The sequence below is a fragment of the Amblyraja radiata genome, chromosome 10 (assembly GCF_010909765.2).
Source record: "Amblyraja radiata isolate CabotCenter1 chromosome 10, sAmbRad1.1.pri, whole genome shotgun sequence".
Taxonomy (NCBI): domain Eukaryota; kingdom Metazoa; phylum Chordata; class Chondrichthyes; order Rajiformes; family Rajidae; genus Amblyraja; species Amblyraja radiata.
The window spans coordinates 13,456,112-13,474,476 of NC_045965.1; the positions used below are offsets into that span (position 1 = coordinate 13,456,112).

Sequence of the window (18,365 nt, forward strand, 5' to 3'; positions counted from 1 at the left end):
CATATTGCCTAGAAATTGTAATGTGTGACAATAACTCATGTCTCATGTACAGAGGGTAGTCGAGGCCAGTTCGTTGGCTATATTTAAGAGGGAGTTAGATGTGGCCCTTGTGGCTAAGGGGATCAGAGGGTATGGAGAGAAGGCAGGTACGGGATACTGAGTTGGATGATCAGCCATGATCATATTGAATGGCGGTGCAGGCTCGAAGGGCCGAATGGCCTACTCCTGCACCTAATTTCTATGTTTCTATGTTTCTATGTATTATATGTGGCCATAAATTATCCATCAATCAATCAGTAACCATTAAAGGAAAGCTACCTGGACACAAAAAGAAGGCAGTAATTGGGGAAGGTGATTTATAGACGAGGTGAATAGATAAGAAACATTATGAGAGAGAAAATGGAAAAAGAAGTGGAATTCAATTCATTTTTGCTGACTATTCAGATCCCTGTATCAAACCAGTATTGAAATTTTAGAGTTCATCTCGGAATGCGTGATAAACGAGGGAGATGAGGCTGAAAGTCTAAGGAGAATAGAAAAAGAACTGGGAGGTCCAAAAGGGTGAAAGCAGGAGAGATTAAATGAAGCACTGAGTATTGGGGTGAGCAATTTCAAATAATGATATTTCTTTACCATTTCCTGAGACACATCCTGTTTCTTTACACATCCCATTACCATCCATTTTTGTCTCGCCTCGTCATTCAATTGAAATTAATAGATTTCCGGTCCTCACCTTGGAAATATTCATAGATACATCAAACTATGGGAGAAGATAACAGGTGGCTAGTGAAGGTCACGAAAGGCTGGGCAGACCTGAATGTTTCTGGACCATCAGGTGATGAACTTTGGTAAATCCATTTTAACTAACCTTATTTAATTTTCTTGCCAGAAACATGCAGAGTGAATGAGAGCATCATGATTACAGAATTCCCGATGTTGCAGGTAGCCGTCATCCTTTCACATGATGTCTTGAAGCCAAAGTGAATCCATTCCCTTGTCATCTAGATCATATCTAATTGACGTCTGCTAACCACACCGAATGGTGGCGGTATTCTGGCAGCTGACAGTGGTTATGCCCTTCCAGCTCCGTTTGATGCATCGGGGCACACCAAATATTAGCTGCTAATGTTATAGAGCAGGCATTTGGTATGTTGAAGCAGCACAGATGCTGTTTGCACCTCCCTGTAGGACTACTCGGCAAGTCAGCTAACAAGATTCATGGTAGTCTGCTACATGCTGCATGATGTCAGCATTACATAGCGAGTAGCCGCAAGGCAAGAGACAAGACCAGAGACATTTATTGTCACATGCACCAATTGGTACAATGAAATTTGTGGTCACCATACAGCCATACGAATAAAATAAAGAACACAGAACACGATAGTCTATAACATAAACATCCCCACACAGCGGTATCAAAGTTTCCCACTGTGAGAGATGGCACCAAAGTTCAGTCCTCCTTCTCTGTTCTCTATTGTTCATCCGTGGTCGGGGCCTCCCGAGCCCTCTGTAGTCGCCGCTACAGGCGGCCCGATGTTCAGGCCCTCTCGCCAGGTTGATGGAACTCCGACGTCGGAACGGAAGAACATCCTCAGCGGCTTGGACCTCCGAATCGGCCACTTCCTACCGGAGACCGCGGCTCCCGAAGTCCACAGGCCGAGCTGGGCGGAGATTCACGCTGGCGGTCCTCGGCAAAGGACTCCGCGATGTTGGTCAGTGCCGCCCGCGGCTGAGCTCCGCAAACCACATCTCCGCGATGTTGAAGCAGCAGGCCAACACTCCGGAGCTTCAAACGGCGATCCCAGGTATGACATCGCCCACTCCGCGGTGTATTCAGCGCTGCGCCGCCGCTGCTGAAGCTCTGGTCCGGTCTCCGGTAGGAAAGGCCTCGCCAATCCAGTTGGTAGGCCGCGAGGAGAGGGGCAAGGACGCGACTCGGAGAATAGTCCCCTCCTCGCCAGGAAGTGACTGGGAATCGGTTTCCCCCTTACCCTACCTCCCTCCCCCACATAGAAATACTAAAAAAAATCCTCCAAAACATACTTTAAACAAACTAAAAATTAAAAAAAGATTGAGAAACAGACAGACTGTAGGCAGAGGCTGCCATCATGCGGCGCCCCTAGTGGAGACAGAAGCACGAGGAGGGAGGATAAGACCCAGAAAGATGTTTTATTTCCTGGGGCTGTTCACAAAGAACTCATGCGAGTGCAATTCTAGTAACTGCAATGATAATTCCCCCACTTTGGGCCAAGAAGGCAGCTCTCAAGCTGCACCACGGGTACCAAAAATAATCAGGGCACTTACGGTGCAGCAAAGATGAATAAACTTCCAGAAAGAGTACAGTATTTTAAATTGTTTACAAAACTCTGCCACCTCTCTAGAGTGTTGCACCTCAACAATCCTAGTAATTCATTGGAGGACAGAATGTTGAAGCATGAGACCCTGAAGCTCATCAGCCATCTGTGATCTAGAGTTATGTGTGAACAAGTCTGACATTGCCAATGCATCAAGGTAAGAGCTGTCTGAACTTCCACTGCAGCACTTACATCTTGAGTGGTTGCTGCTTGTTATACATCACTGCTGGATTATACACCACTTTTGTCAATTATTACAAGAGGTAAACTGCATTTCACAAATGTAAAACATACAACGGCTAACATCAAAGTAATGAGGAGCAATGTACAGAGAGTGGAATATGATGGGCAGGGGTCCTCATATCTGACCGTTGTGTATTTGTACCACCAGAAACCGCGCAGCATGGTGGCGCAGCGGTAAAGTTGCTGCCTTACAGCGCTTGCAGCACCGCAGACCCAGGTTCAATCCCGACTACAGGTGTTGTCTACGGAGTTTGTACCTTCTCCCAGTAACCGCGTTAGTTTTCTCCGAGATCTTCGGTTTCCTCCCACACTCCAAAGACGTACTGGTATGTAGGTAAATTGGCTTGGTAAATGTAAAAATTGTCCCTGTGTATAGGATAATGTTAATATGCGGGGATCATTGGTCGGCACGGATCTGATGGGCCGAAGGGCCTGTTTCCGCGCTGTATCTGTAAACTAAACGAAACTAAACTGTAGAATAGAACCTTTTAGGGAAAAGATAATGATTGAAGTAGTTGGACTCCATCAAGTGATCATTAAATTTCACAACATGGATTGAGTATGTCAATCACAGTTAAAAACTAAATAATTAAAGTAAGATTAGTTACATGGGGACTTGTATTGCATATCAACTTGAATGGAGATACTATTCTCCATTCTTCCTAGTGTAGAATGCAATAAATTCTGTATTGAAATATCCTCTTGTTCACTGTGTTGAAATATCTACTGCCAGGATTAAGGAGACACAACAGGCTTGACTATTCCTTAACTAAAAATCTCACTTCTTAACATATAACATTGGGCCCATTTGATCTAATTTGATTTTAAATATAACATTGTTAAAAATTATTAAAAGACCTTACTTAAATTGCGACACCTTATTTTTTAACCCATCACTATTTTCCTGTATGTTTTCACCACCTTTCATGTTGATTACAACAAATCTCTCTAGATTATGTTCCATATATGTGAACTCTGTATTAGAACTAGCCCAAATATAGTTCTGTATGATCTTAGAATATGAGTGGCAGTAAACTTACTCAACCATAAAACTCCCTACAGCTGAGCCAAATACTTATGACCTCACATGCTTTCCCACAGTTACCTAGCATTGAAAAGATGAAGTAATTGCAAAATTCAACTCAACTTCTCTTAAGCCAAACATTTTTATTTTACAATATAAATTAGTGTATTAAAAGGTAGAATACTACAGTTGGGGATTGATGAACAAGAGGTATGCTGGGCTCCCAATCCCAGTGTTTAAAGCTTGTAGCCTTGCAGCTTTTAAAACCCGTTTGGGTTATTTTGTAGTTACTGGTTTGTAACTGGACCACTATAGGTTAAATAGATTTGTTTTTCCTTTTAAATTGTATAGATTTCCATAAAATTATTAATGAATATGGGACAATTCCTGAATTCATGAAAGAATATTTATGACTAGCAAATTAAATATTTAGGTAATTGTTCCTAAGAATGTATAACAAGTTGTATAATGCAGTGTGCAGAATGAGGAAACTGGATCCAGCTCATGAATATTTACTGAAAGGAACCAGAGATGGATCAAATTACTAATTCACAGTCCCAGTGAATTATTAATGCCACTATTAATTCTACAACCGCTGTGTGTTATTTCATATGTTAGTTGTAAAGGATGGTATAATTCTGTCTCCTTGTCCAGTTTTCTTAGGCATTCAGCAATGCGAAATAGTGCAGGGCAGGCTGCTGTAGGAGCGTTGTTACTTTGGACAATCTGCAGAGTTACAGCCAGACCAGGTAAAGCTTCTGTCTTTTAACAGTTATATTTTGTACGGATTGCATCTCTCTCTTTCTCTCCCTCTCTATATATTTTCAGGAAAGTATTTTCCTCATAAGAACATTACATGAATATTAATAAACTGACTTCTGTTTAACAAAGAAAAAACTCAATGAAATAAGTAGTAACTTTAGAGAATATTGACTTCACGGGGTATGATGTCAATTCATGTGTTAATCATGATAGATTCTATATCAATGAAAGTTCTTTCCTTCATTTGATTGTAAGAGGCTCAATGTGTTTTATTTGCAATAAACCAACTCAGCACAGGCAAACCAATGAAACTTCATATCTTCCGAAATGTTTCTAAAACGACTTGATCTATTGAATAGGCATCTCGCCTTTTCAGCAGAAAATATGAGAACAGCTTTATTAGCATTGAAACAAATCTTCAGAAGAATTATATTTTTCTCTTTATTTTTGTTCTACTAGGAGTTAAATGTGGTGGCATCCTGTCAGCAACAAATGGGAATTTCTCCAGCCCCAATTTCCCAGGATATTATCCATATGAGACTGAATGTACATGGCTGATTGTTGTTACGGAGGGCTCCTCTATCTTACTCACCTTCCAGCATTTTGACCTCGAATTTCACACGCACTGTGATTATGATTACCTCAAAATCTATAATGGAGTGTCTGAGGATGAGGGAAATCTCTTGGGCAAATTTTGTGGACAAGATTTCCCTCCTCATTACTCCTCTTCCTGGCATGTGATGTCGATCATTTTTCGCTCAGATAAACACGTAACCAGCCGTGGATTCTCTGCTTCCTACAGTAAAGGTTTGATCATTTTGTAATCTGAATTGCAAAGTTTAGCTTCCAGATTTAAATAAACATGTAAATGGTGAATAATTTTGTAATTTTATATAGAATGACAACATTTGAACTCTGACTTTGTTAGGCGGTAAGATGGTGAACATTAGACCAATAGTTGCCCAGAAATTTCTTAACGTCTGATCAACATGTATTGTTAATGTGTATCACCAGCAATTTGTGGAAAGGAGGATATATTCCTTTACTTACACAATAGTCCTGTATGAACTACTTTGCCATTGGCTTTGTAAGCTTTCTTTTTATAAACCCATGAAATTGCTGGATTGCACAATTGTCATTTGATGTTAAGTCTAGGAATTAGAAGACAATATACATTTTTACCAACATGATAATTGTGGATGTTTTGAATTCAGACTCAAATTTGTAGAGTTACATTCCTTTAGATTATGGATCATTATTATTAGATTATTTTAAGATATTTACATTTGCTTTTTCTTATATTTTGTTTCCATCTCATTTCCTCCATTTTCTTTGTCCCCTCTCATATGTGTCATTTTACATGTCTTATTTGATATATAATTCAATATGCTCTCCATCTCAATTCTTCCCTTGTTTATGTCTCAGTTCTTAAATTGTATTGGTTATTCATCAAAGTTACCCATCCTTTGTTGCTCTTGCTGCACTGCTATTAGTTCATAATTCCAAGAACTTTATGGAGAAAAAAGGTTTTGATGTGAACGGCGCAAAAATGAACCAAATTGTGACATGCCTACGCCAAAACCCAGTATTTGGTGATATGGAGTAGAAAGATCTAGTTTGCAGAATTAGCTCTGCCACTGGATTCTTGGTCACAGTATTACTTAGCAATGTGCAGAGTGGAGACGAGAAAACTGATGCACTTTTATCTTAGGATATATACACACACACACACACACTGACACATATATATTTAATTTAGTTTATTGTTGACACGTGTCACATGTACATCTACAATGTACAGATAAAGAAGATGCTTTGGAAGTAATCTGACTGTTATTTATATCCTACAAGCCCCAATTACTAAGCAAATAACAAAGTGCAGGAGGGACTCAGTGGGTCAGGCAGTGTCTGACTGGTCTGAAAATGAAATATTGAATGCATTTGTAAAATCTTCAGATTAACATTGATGTTTCAATTATGCTACTTACAGATGTATGTGGAGGAGTGCTAACAGGTCTGTCTGGAATGCTGTCTAGCCCAGAGTACCCAGATAATTACCCCAATAATGCTGAATGCCGATGGTATATTCGTGTCTCCAATCAATCGGTGATCAATCTGATTTTCTATGACTTTCATCTGGAGAGTAACGAGGACTGTATCTTTGACTACGTGGCCATGTTTGATGGTTCCAGCTTGAATGCCAGACACTGGGGACATTATTGTGGTGGGACAAGACCTCCAGATATCATCTCCAGTGCCAATGAACTCCTTGTTGTTTTTAAATCAGACTTCAACATTGGTGCAAGGGGCTTTAAAGCATTTTATTTTTCAGGTATGACACAGTAATGTGAAAGTAGTATTTAAGAAAGTTTCAAACTATTTTGATAACAGGCAGCCTTTTTCTTTGTTTTCATGTTCATTATTAAACTTGTTTCAGTTTCAAAGAGCTGTCTGTTGAAGGTATTTGAGAAAGGTTATCAAAGAAAGGGGAGAAAGCTGGAAGGGGGGAGGAACAGGTCAAAGACTGGCACGCAATAGGTTACAGGTGAGGGGGGAGGACTTGATTGGCAGATGGTTGGACAAAGACCAGAGATGAAAAGACACAATGTGTGAGACAAAAGGATTAAAGAGTTATGAATTGTGAAGCTGAAGGAAGGAATGTTGGTGGAAGGGGAGGGGAAGGAGAAGGAGAGGGAGGGGGAGTGGGTTTGTTACCTTAAATTGGAGAGTTCAAAGTTCCTTCCATTGGGTTGTAAGCTACCCAACCCAGTTGTGTGTGGCCTCACTCTGGCAATGTAGGAGGCCCAGGACAGAAAGTTCAGTGTAGAAATGTGAAGGGGAATCATTATTATTAGTGGTTAGAAACAATGGCTGCATTTAGTTGTCCACTTCCAAAATTCCATAGATTATAAAATGTCTACACATATTGGAAGGGAACCTCACTATTTAAGAAAATATGGGGGGGGAGAGAAAATGGGAATGTATGCCAGTTAGCTGACAACAGCAGCAGAGAATATGCTAGAATCTATTAATGGGACCCGGAATGTCATTATATTAAAGCCAAATCAACATAGATATGTGATAGAGAAATCATATAAGACAAATCTGTTAAAGTTTCCTGAGATGTCCGTTAGAATAAGTTAAGGTGAACCAGGGATATGGTTTATTTAGACTTTCAAAAGGCTTTTGTTTGGATATAACAGATTATTAAACACAATTAGAGCATCTGGGAATTGAGGGTGGTATATTAATGTGCATTGAAAATTGGTTAATAGATAGAAAACTGAGCATATCTGGGCCTTGGGTTAGGCACCTCCCAAGATTTGTATGTACAAGCTAAATAAGACAAACTTTATTTCGTGCTGCACTGTATAAAACAATTATGTATTTGTCATTGATAGGTTTTTTTTTAATTTATCATTTATATTTTTATCTTATTTCCTCCAGGTGAATGTCAACAAGTGTTTACGGACATTAAAGGGAATTTCTCCAGCCCTCGATATCCCAGCATTTATCCAAATAATATCAATTGTCATTGGACAGTCCAGCAGCCACAAGGTTACAGGATCAAAGTTCGGTTACTTGACTTTGAGCTGGAGGACAGGGATAGCCTGACTGATGCCTGTGACTATGACTTTCTGGCCATATTTGACGGAGACAGCGAGACCGACACATTGCTGGGAAAATGGTGCGGTCGGAGCTCACCCCCTTCACTGTTGTCGAACGGGAACAGATTTCTGTTTGTCTTGTCCGCGGACAGGAACACAGCTTCCCGCGGCTTCCATGTTTCATACAGTGGTGGTGAGTTCAGAATTCATCGTGGCAGGAAACCATTAGTTGTATGGTATTGGGTGAGTTCTGACTGGAAGATCTACCTGACAATGAAAGGAAGCGAGATGTTGAAATGGCAATTTCAGATACGCCAGTTATTTCAGATATTTAGATCTTCTGATGATGTGGATCAGTTGGTGGCATGTCACTTTTCATTTACAGATTTGTGGCTTTACTTTTCACTCTAGGGCGTCAGCAATGAAAATCTACGTGACCCTCCTGAGCACCTCTAACGTAATATGCAAAATTCCATTATTTAGTACAAAATGCTGCAGGCGTTCGAAATATGAAATTAAAAAAACACTATAATGTAATTAATTTTCTTGCTTGATGTTTTAGTCTAATTATCATCAGCATTTGCATGCCTCTGGTAGGTCAAAATGTCTCAGATTTTACAAAAAAATAAAGTTGTAACAATAAAAGAGGATATTGAGATGCAAAGGCCACATGGGGACAAAGGCCAGCAATCCTAAATTATATAGGTTTAATTATTCTCATGTCTCCTTGTCATTCTCTCTGTTTACCATGGCTTTCTTTCATTTTGCTTTCAATTATATGATTTTTTGAGGCATCAATTTTGTAAGGTTTTTTGAAGAAAGTTAATATTTCAATTAGCTCTGATTTTCCTTGTAGCCATGCTGTGGCATGATTCTCGCATAGGCTTTACATTACTTTTATCTATTACTCCATACTTTATCTAGAGCGTCATTATTCATACATCTACCTATGGAGGTGAGTGGAACAAAGTGGGGGGGGGGGACCTGGCTCGGATACTCTGTAACTTTGTCAGTGCCCGTTATGGGTGACTATTTGCACCCTTAGAAGGGTCTATGGGTGAAGAAGGGTCTCGACCCGAAACATCACCCATTCCTTCTCTCCAGAGATCCTGCCTGTCCGGCTAAGTTACTACAGCTTTTTGTGAGTATACACTGATATACTGGATATACTGTATATCCTGATATACAGGATCACTGGAGAGTCTATTTACCAAATGAATGGATGAGAATTGGTGTACTCGACAACGGAGTCATCAGGTCTATTAACCTTCAGCACTCTGGGGATTAATCAGTGTTAAAGATGCAGTCATAGCTGCTTAGTATTAACTGAGATTTTCTCTTTGATTAATTCCAGTTGTTCCCATGAATGTCAGCTGCACTAGAACAGATTTCCAGATTCAGGTTTCTATGCAGGCTCTCCCTGCACTCAGTCGGAACAACATTTATTTTGGAAGACCCGGCTGCATGGCCCAGGTATTTGGCTCAACATTCAAGATAATTTCACGGTTTGATTCCTGCGGAACAAAGACACAGGTAATTAACTGACAATAAATAAACTGGGTCAAGGGATCAGATAGAATTTTATGGCACAAAAGACCATTCAGCCCATCATGTGCCAGCCAGTGAGAAAGTGAGGTTTGGAGATTAAATGCAAAGTGCTGGAAGAACTCAGGGTGTCAGGCTGCATCTGTGGAGAGAAATGGGCAGATATTGTTTTGGGTTGGCACCTTTCGCCAGTCATCTCCAGTACTTTGTTTTTTGCTCAAGATTCCAGCATTTGCAATCTCTTGTGTCTTCAGCATTATGGATTAATCTCACTTCTTAAATTTAGATAAAACTCTTCAAGTACTCATCCGGATATTGTTTTCAATGTGATGAGAGTTTCTGTCTTCACCGCCTTTTCAAGGAGGTGTTCCAGATCCCCACTGTTTTTATGAACTTGTTAATCCTGTTACCGTAACATACCTATTTCCCCGAGTTACTGAACTCTCATTCTAAGAAAAGTAGATCTTTTTCACTGTGTCAATGTCGCTCATAATTTTATATGCCTCAATTTAACCTTTCCTCTCCCACCTTCCTGTCCTGCTGCCTCTCAGGATCTGTGAGTACTTTATCACATTGCCAGTCACAGTAACACCATTAAGCATGTATGCCCTCGTCTTGTTTGTCTTCCCTAATTCCATTCCCGCACTTTTCCAAATTGAATACTATTTGCTATCTTTGTGCTACATAGCCTGGTGTACCTTCTTGTCGACAACAACATTCAACCATCATCTTTCATCCATTGTGTGATTCATTTTACCTGGGCCTGTCTACTTGTCAAGGTGTAATTATTTATTCAAACAATTAACCTAAAAGACCACTAACAGTTTTGACTACTACAAATTAAAAGCAATGAAACATCTAAAAAGGCTATGTATTCAGCAGCTCATGCTGCACCTGTTATGAGGGAAGCAGAATGATTATTGCAGAACAATGTTCTCTCATTGAGACTGGGGAAATATCACAATAACATTACATCACATCCCTTGCTTAATGTGGTGACAAAAGCTATGCCCAGTATACGAATTGTGCCTAACTTGTATCTTATACAGTTTTAGGATGGTCTCCACACTCTTATATTCTATGCTTCAACTGATAAAAGGAAATATCCAGTGGGTCTGAAGAAGGGTTTCAGCCCAAAACGTTGCCTATTTCCTTCGCTCCATAGATGCTGCTGCACCCGCTGAGTTTCTCCAGCATTTTTGTGTACCTTCGATTTTCCAACATCTGCCGTTCCTTCTTAAACACTTTGACTACTTTACCTTCCTGTCTTGCTGCAATATATTACATCTTCTGATTTATTCTGATGAAGGATCGTTGACCTGAAACATTTCTCTCCCTGCCTATACTGCTTGACCTCCTCAATGCTCCTTGCATTAATTGTTTTTGTTTTGGACAATCACCGCTTGACACATTTTGCTCCAATCCTTTTAACTTTATCACAAGAGAGTTGGGCTGGAAGATTGCAACCTTCACGTGGTCCGCACTGTTTCGACGAATGCAATCAACCAGCCGTGCACGATCAAATAAGATCAAATAGAACAAGTTGTCCGACAACTTTAGGCTTTGCACGCCATACGCAAGAAGAAGAAGACGAGAGAGTTGAGGCAGGAGAGACTACCATGATCTAGAGGGCTATACTAGAGAGGACACAACACTGGAGCTCCTGTTAGGGAACAAGGTGGCATAAATCACTGAGTGTCAGTGCGGCAGCTCCATGGGACCAGTGACCATAATTCTATTAGTTTCAAAGTAGTTATGGAGAATTATGCAATTGAACCGCAAATTAAGGTCCTAAATTGGGCTGATTTTGGAGGCATTAGGCAGGGACTTTCAGAAATCAATTGGTTGAGTCCGTTTGTAGGAAAGAAGCTGGTTAGCAAATGGAAGGCTTTCAAAAGTGAGCTAGCAAGCTTATAGGAACATCATGTTCCTGTTAGGGTGAAGGGCAAAGCTGGTAAGTTTAGGGAACCCTAGTTGACGAGAGATGTTGAAGCTCTGGTTGGGGAAAAAGAAGGAGGCGTACATGAGATTTAGGTAGTCGGGATCAATCTAATCTCTCCGTGAGTATAAGAAGAGTACACTTAACAAAGCAATCAGGAGGGCAAAAAAAGGATATGAAATGGAGTTGGCAGGCAAGGTAAAAAATATCTGAAGAGATTCTACAAATTTATTTAGAGTAAAAGGTTGACTAGGGAAAGAATAGGTCCCCTTAAAGATCAGCACAACCCTCTATGTTTAGAGCCATAGGAGATGGGAGGAGATATTAAATGAATACTTTTCATCAGGTTTTTTTCTGAGGAGAAGATGATAGAGAAACAAAGGAATTGAGACATAGTTGTGATATCTAGAACCATATATAAATTACCAAACAGGAGGTATTGACAGTTTTAAAGCAAATTAAGGAGGTATGGAGTGATTAAGGACAGTCATCTTGGCTTTGGCCCCTGCAAAATTGTCTCTCTCAAATTTGATAGCCTTTGGAAGAGGTCACCGAGGATTGATGAGGGCAGGGCAGTGGACATTGTCTATACGGACAAGTCTATCACCAAATTTGTGCATAGTAGGTTTGTCTGGAAGGTTAGATCTCATGGAATCCAAGACGAGCTAGTCAATTGACTTGAAGGAAGGAGTCAAAGGGTAGTTGTGGAATGTATTTCTGAATGGAGACCTGTGACCAGTGGTATGGCCACAGACCCAGAGTTCGGTGCTGAGTCCACTCTTATCCAGATTAATGATTTGGATGACAATGTAGTTAACATTGTTAGATATTGTTAGATTATCACTAAAATTTGTGGTACAGCAGAGAGAGAGAGGAAGAATATGTAAGTTTCCAACAAGATCTAGATCAGAAGTGAACGTGGGCCAAGGAATGGCAAATGGAATTTAACTCTGACATGCGTGAGAAGTTGCACTTTGGAATGTTAAACCAGGACAGGACGTGTAAATGCTAGAGCACCAGAAAATGTTGCAGAACAGAGAGATCTGGGAATAAAGGTGCATGGTTTCTTGAACGTAGCAAGTCAGCTGGACAGTGAGGTGAAGAAAGAATCTGGCACACTTGCTTTCATTGAGAAGGGTAAAGAGTACAAACGTTGGGACATCATGATGAAACCTTACATATCAGTGGGAGCAGACGGAGTTGTGTCTTTTTCCCAGGATAATGGATTTAAAGCTTAAGGGTAAAGGTGAAAGATTGAGCTGCCAGAGGAAGCTATCAAAGCAGAAACAATTATTACTTTTAAAAGACATTTGGACAAATATATGAGTAAGAATTCTTTAGAGGGCTATTGGCCAAATGCAGGGAAATGGGACTAGCCTAATATGATAATTTGGTTGGCATGGACAAGGTGAGTTGAAGGGTCTGTTTCCATGTTGTACAGTTCTACGATTCTATGACTAAGTGTTGTTTGTGTCATAGAGAAATGAATTCAAAGGTGTGGCGATAATGCTTCAGCTATATAGAGTAACTGATGAGACTATATTTGGAGTATTAATCTCCTTATTTAGAGGGAGAATGTGAATGCATTGGAAGAAGTTCACAGATGGCATACTAAACTGTCACTGGGAAAGAGCAAAAACCTGAAGAAGCGTCTCGACCCGAAACGTCACCCATTCCTTCTCTCCAGAGATGTAGCCTGACCCGCTGAGTCACTCCAGCATTTTGTTTCTACTGGGAAAGAGCAAGTTGTCTTATGAGGACAAGTTGGACAGGCTAAGCTTTTGGAGCTTAAAAACGTGAGAGGGGATTTGATTGAAACAGATAAAATCCAGAAGGACCTTCACATGATTCAGGGAGGCGGTTAAATCTTTTTTATTTAGTTTAGAAATACAACGTGGAAACAGGTCCTTCGGCCCACCGAGTCCACGCCGACCAACAATGCCCATATAGTAACACTATCCTACACACTAGGGACAACGTACAATCTTTTTATTAAAGTCAATTAACCTACAAACCTGTATGTCTTTGGAGCGTGGGAGGAAACCAGAGCACCCAGGGAAAATTATGCGGTCATGGGGAGAACTCACAAACTCTGTTCAGACAGCACCCGTAGGCAGGATTGAAACCGGGTCTCTGGCTCTGTAAGGCAGCAACTCTATCGCTGCACCACCGTGCCGCCATTTCCTTCTTGATGGGAAATCTAGACAAGGGGCTACTGTTTCTACCCTCCTCCACACTGCTTCCTCTCCCAGTTTGACCTGGTCACCCCTATTGAAATCTCCAAACTCATCAGCTCTTCCAAACCCACTACCTGCTCCCTCGACCCTCTCCCCACTCCCTTGCTGAAGTCCTGCCTTCCCGTTCTCTGCCCCTACCTCACTAATCTCTTCAACTCCTCATTGTCCCAAGGAATTGTCCCCTCCGCTTTCAAAACTGCTCCTGTTACACCAATCTTAAAGAAACCTGGTCTTGATCCCTCCTCTCTCATTAACTACCGCCCAGTCTCAAACCTCCCCTTTCTTTCAAAAACCCTGGAGCGTATCGTTGCGTCGCAACTTCATTCCCACCTCCTTGCGTATAACCTACTTGAACCCCTCCAATCTGGCTTTCGCCCCCTCCATAGCACAGAAACTGCTCACCTCAAAGTCCTCAACGACCTCCTCACCTCTGCTGACACCGGTTCCCTCAACATCCTCATCCTCCTCGACCTGAGCGCAGCCTTCGATACAGTGAACCATAACATCCTGCTCGCCAGACTCAAAGACCTCGGCATTGAAGGCTCTGCACTCAGCTGGCTCCGTTCCTACCTTTCCAACAGATCCCACTTCATCTCTCTCCACAACCACACCTCTGCTACAGCCACAGTCACTCAAGGCGTTCCCCAAGGCTCCGTACTCGGCCCCCTCCTCTTCATCATCTACATCCTCCCCCTTGGTCAGATACTCCACCACTTCAACCTGGACTTCCACTGTTACGCCTGACGACACCCAGATCTACCTCAGCACCAAATCCCCCCACAACCCCCCCCCCCTCTCCCATATCAACTCCTGTTTGTCAGCTATAAAAACCTGGATGCAACATAATTTCCTCAAACTCAACAGCGACAAGACAGAATTCCTCCTCATAGGCTCCAAAGCCACACTCAGCAAAATCAATAACCCCATCTCATCATCGACGGCACCACTGTCTCCCCATCTCCCCAGGCCTGCAACCTTGGCGTGATCTTTGATTCCACCCTCTCCCTTGTGCCTCACATCCGCCATGTCATTAAAACCTCCTGCTTTCATCTCCGCAACATCGCCAAACTCAGACCCTCTCTCACACCTCCCGCTGCTGAAAGACTCATCCATGCCTTCATCTCCTCCCGACTGGACTACTGCAACTCACTTCTCCTTGGCATCAGCTCCACCTACATCAACCGACTCCAACTGGTCCAGAACGCAGCCGCCCGACTCATCACCCACACCAAATCCTGGCATCACATCACTCCAGTCCTCAAACAACTTCACTGGCTTCCCATCTCCCACCGGATCAACTACAAAATCCTGATCCTCACCTACAAAGCCCTCCACCATCTGGCCCCCCCATATCTCACTGACCTCCTCTCCCCCTACCAACCCTCACGGTCCCTCAGATCCACATCAGCTGGTCTCCTCGCCATCCACAAGTCCAACCTCCGCAGTTTTGGGGACAGAGCCTTCTCCAGGGCAGCTCCCAGGCTCTGGAACTCCCTCCTCCAACTGATCCGCAATTCCGTGTCCCTCACCATCTTCCAGTCCCGCCTCAAGACCCATCTCTTCACCTCTGCCTATCCTTAGCCCCACGTCCCCCTCCCTTTTCATATGTGCATTAATTGCCTCATATTGTGTTTTGTATTGAATTCTGTATTTACTTTGTGTACTAGTCATGTCTCTACTATTTATTTCATTCCCCTTACATGTTTTTCCTCTACCTGCTAAATTTTTGTAAGGTGTCCTTGAGACTCTTGAAAGGCGCCCATAAATAAAATTTATTATTATTATTATTACTGTTTAGAAATAAGGGATTGTCCATGTAATATGGAGGTTAGCAAATGTTTATCACTCGGGTAGTTGCGAGCTCTGCCTCTACCTTAAAAATAAACAGGCTCTGCTTCCACCACCCTTCGAAGAAGAATTTCTTGATACGCAAGAGGTGAAAGGGGTTTACAAGCAGATGGGGATGTGAAATTGGGATTACAATCAGATCGGCCATGCTCTTATTACATGATGGAGCAGGCTTGAGTGGTGGACTCCTGTTCATAATCCCAGTGTTCACATTACTGTCAGTATAAATGTAAAAAGCAATTGAAATCTTGGTCCTTATTTCAGTTTTCACTTTGCAGAGAATCAAGAACATCACCATTTTTGTGAACATTTTGTACATCCATTTTGCTGATGGAGCACATGGTGACACCCAAGAATATGAGGTGCAGTGCAATATCAAAACAAGAGCAGCTTCCTACAACATCATTACAGACACAGAACTGTACCAACTTCAACAGCTGGCTGTCAGTTTGGAGAATTCAAATCCTGAGGAGTCAAAGATGGTAGATGGATCAGATGATTCGAAGATGCAAGATACCAGCGACATTGTCTTCATTGGTATTTGTGTTTTAGCTGGACTTCTCATGTTGATTGCTATCATTGGACTCGTTCTGCTGTAGAGACATAATCACCTGACAATTTGACATTGCATTAGAAACATAGAAACTTAGCATTTAAGTGTGAACAAGCCTCAACAGAACAATTATTCAAAAAAAAGTTTCATTTCATCTCTCTCAAAAAGGACGGCATCAGTAATTTCCACTTTCCATGTTCTTCCCTGTTCCACTTTTTCATAAAATTATTAGATAGTTTCTTACATAGAAACATAGAAAATAGGTGCAGGAGTAGGCCATTCGGCCCTTAGAGCCTGCACCGCCATTCAATATGAGCATGGATGATCATCGAACTCAGTATCCTGTACCTGCCTTCTCTCCATACCCGCTGATCCCTTTAGCCACAAGGGCCACATCTAACTCCCTCTTAAATATAGCTAATGAGCTGGCCTCAACTACCTTCTGTGGCAGAGAATTCCAGAGATTCACCACTCTCTGTGTGAAAAATGTTTTTCTCATCTCGGTCCTAAAAGATTTCCCCCTTATCCTTAAACTGTGACCCCTTGTTCTGGACTTCCCCAACATCGGGAACAATCTTCCTGCATCTGGCCTGTCCAACCCCTTAAGAATGTTGTAAGTTTCTATAAGATCCCCCTTCAATCTTCTAAATTCTAGCGAGTACAAGCCGAGTCTATCCAGTCTTTCTTCATATGAAAGTCCTGACATCCCAGGAATCAGTCTGGTGAACCTTCTCTGTACCCCCTCTACGGCAAGAATGTCTTTCCTCAGATTAGGAGACCAAAACTGTACGCAATACTCCAGGTCTGGTCTCACCAAGACCATGTACAACTGCAGTAGAACCTATACTCAAATCCTTTTGCTATGAATGCTAACATACCATTCGCTTTCTTCACTGCCTGCTGCACCTACATGCCTACTTTCAATGACTGGTGTACCATGACACCCAGGTCTCGTTGCATCTCCCCTTTTCCTAATCGGCCTATTTACAACAGACAAATTGGTCCATGTAGTCTGTAAACCTTTTCATAGAGTATTCCAGTTGTCCTTTTTAACATTGTCATTCTGTCGCTTTCCTCATATTCCTTGAAATTTCTGCCTCTTCGATTACCTATCCAATTCCCTTTTGAAAACTGCTTCAGGCAGTGTATTTCAAATCGTAAATGCAGATTTGGAAAAAAAACACTTAGTCTCCCCACATTTCTTTTGCCAATCAAAAGCCTAAGTGGGAGCTGCCATAGTGAGAGCGGTCGTAGTAAGAGTGGGACATTGAGGCTTTGGCTCAAGAGGCTTGGGCATGAGGAAGCTATGGTGAGGGCAGGAGAAGGTTTGGTCTATCACTTTGTTTGTTTCAGAGTACAACCAGGTGCTGGTGTAGGTGGGATGTAAGCTAGTGCAGTGGAGGGCTCGGCCTGTGGGAACTCAGAAAGACGGCCAATGTCCCTGAGGACTACATCTGCAGGCGGTGTCTCCAGGTGCAGCTTCTTGAAGACCTTGTTAGGGAACTGGAGCTGCGGCTGGACGACCTCAAGTTCATCTGGGAGAGTGAAGTATCGAGAGGTGATCACACCTAAGGTGCAGCCAGAGAATAGATGGGTGACCACCCGGAAAGTGAGAAACAAGAATCCCCTGTGACCATTGCCCTGTAAAACAGGTATACCCTTTTGGATGCTGTTGAGGGGGATGACCATTAAGACCAGTAGCAGCCAGGTCTGTGGCACTGGCCGTGGATCGGAGGAACAGCAGGGTAGGATGAGGTCAGGCAGGGAGATAGTGAGAGGAGGCTCGATAGTTAGAGGGACAGGCAGCAGATTCTGTGACGGGGTGAGTTGCCTCCCTGGTGCCACTTACAATTGGAGTACAATCACATTAGAATGCTTGTACCTTTCTTATCTCTAAGGTCCATCCTTTAGACTTTAGAGATACAGCATGGAAACAGCCTACAGAGTCCGCACCGCTGACCAACGATCAGTACACCAGCACTATCCACATACTAGGGACAAATTTCAATTTACAGATAATTAACCAAGACACCTGTGAGTCTTTGGAATGTGGAAGGAATCCAGAGCACCTGGGGAAAACCCACGCGGTCACAGGGAGAATGTACAAACTCCATACAGTCAGCACCCATTGTCAGGATCGACCCGGGTCTCTGGTGCTGTAAGGCAGCAACTCCACCGCTGTGCCACTGTGCCGCCCCACATAACACTGCAGTGGACGGACCCTCCAGTTTGTACTTTCTGAGTGCTGCAGT

General features: G+C 42.3%; 1 protein-coding gene across 1 annotated transcript; it reads left to right on the top strand.

The window, feature by feature from the left end:
- Positions 1-3,060: 3,060 nt before the first annotated feature.
- cdcp2 (CUB domain containing protein 2) lies at positions 3,061-16,352 on the top strand. The gene is made up of 6 exons (XM_033028080.1): positions 3,061-4,370; positions 4,843-5,190; positions 6,374-6,715; positions 7,831-8,184; positions 9,346-9,524; positions 15,839-16,352. The coding sequence occupies exons 1-6, from the start codon at positions 4,193-4,195 to the stop codon at positions 16,157-16,159; spliced, it is 1,722 nt and encodes a 573-aa protein (XP_032883971.1). The 5' UTR covers positions 3,061-4,192; the 3' UTR covers positions 16,160-16,352.
- Positions 16,353-18,365: the final 2,013 nt, after the last annotated feature.

Excerpts from the sequence above, each read along its gene's own strand:
- cdcp2 (XM_033028080.1), top strand. The coding sequence starts at position 4,193 with ATGCCACTATTAATTCTACAACCGCTGTGTGTTATTTCATATGTTAGT. Across the intron at positions 4,371-4,842 it reads CAGAGTTACAGCCAGACCAG|GAGTTAAATGTGGTGGCATC; the intron begins GTAAAGCTTCTG and ends TTGTTCTACTAG. Across the intron at positions 9,525-15,838 it reads CCTGCGGAACAAAGACACAG|AGAATCAAGAACATCACCAT; the intron begins GTAATTAACTGA and ends TTCACTTTGCAG.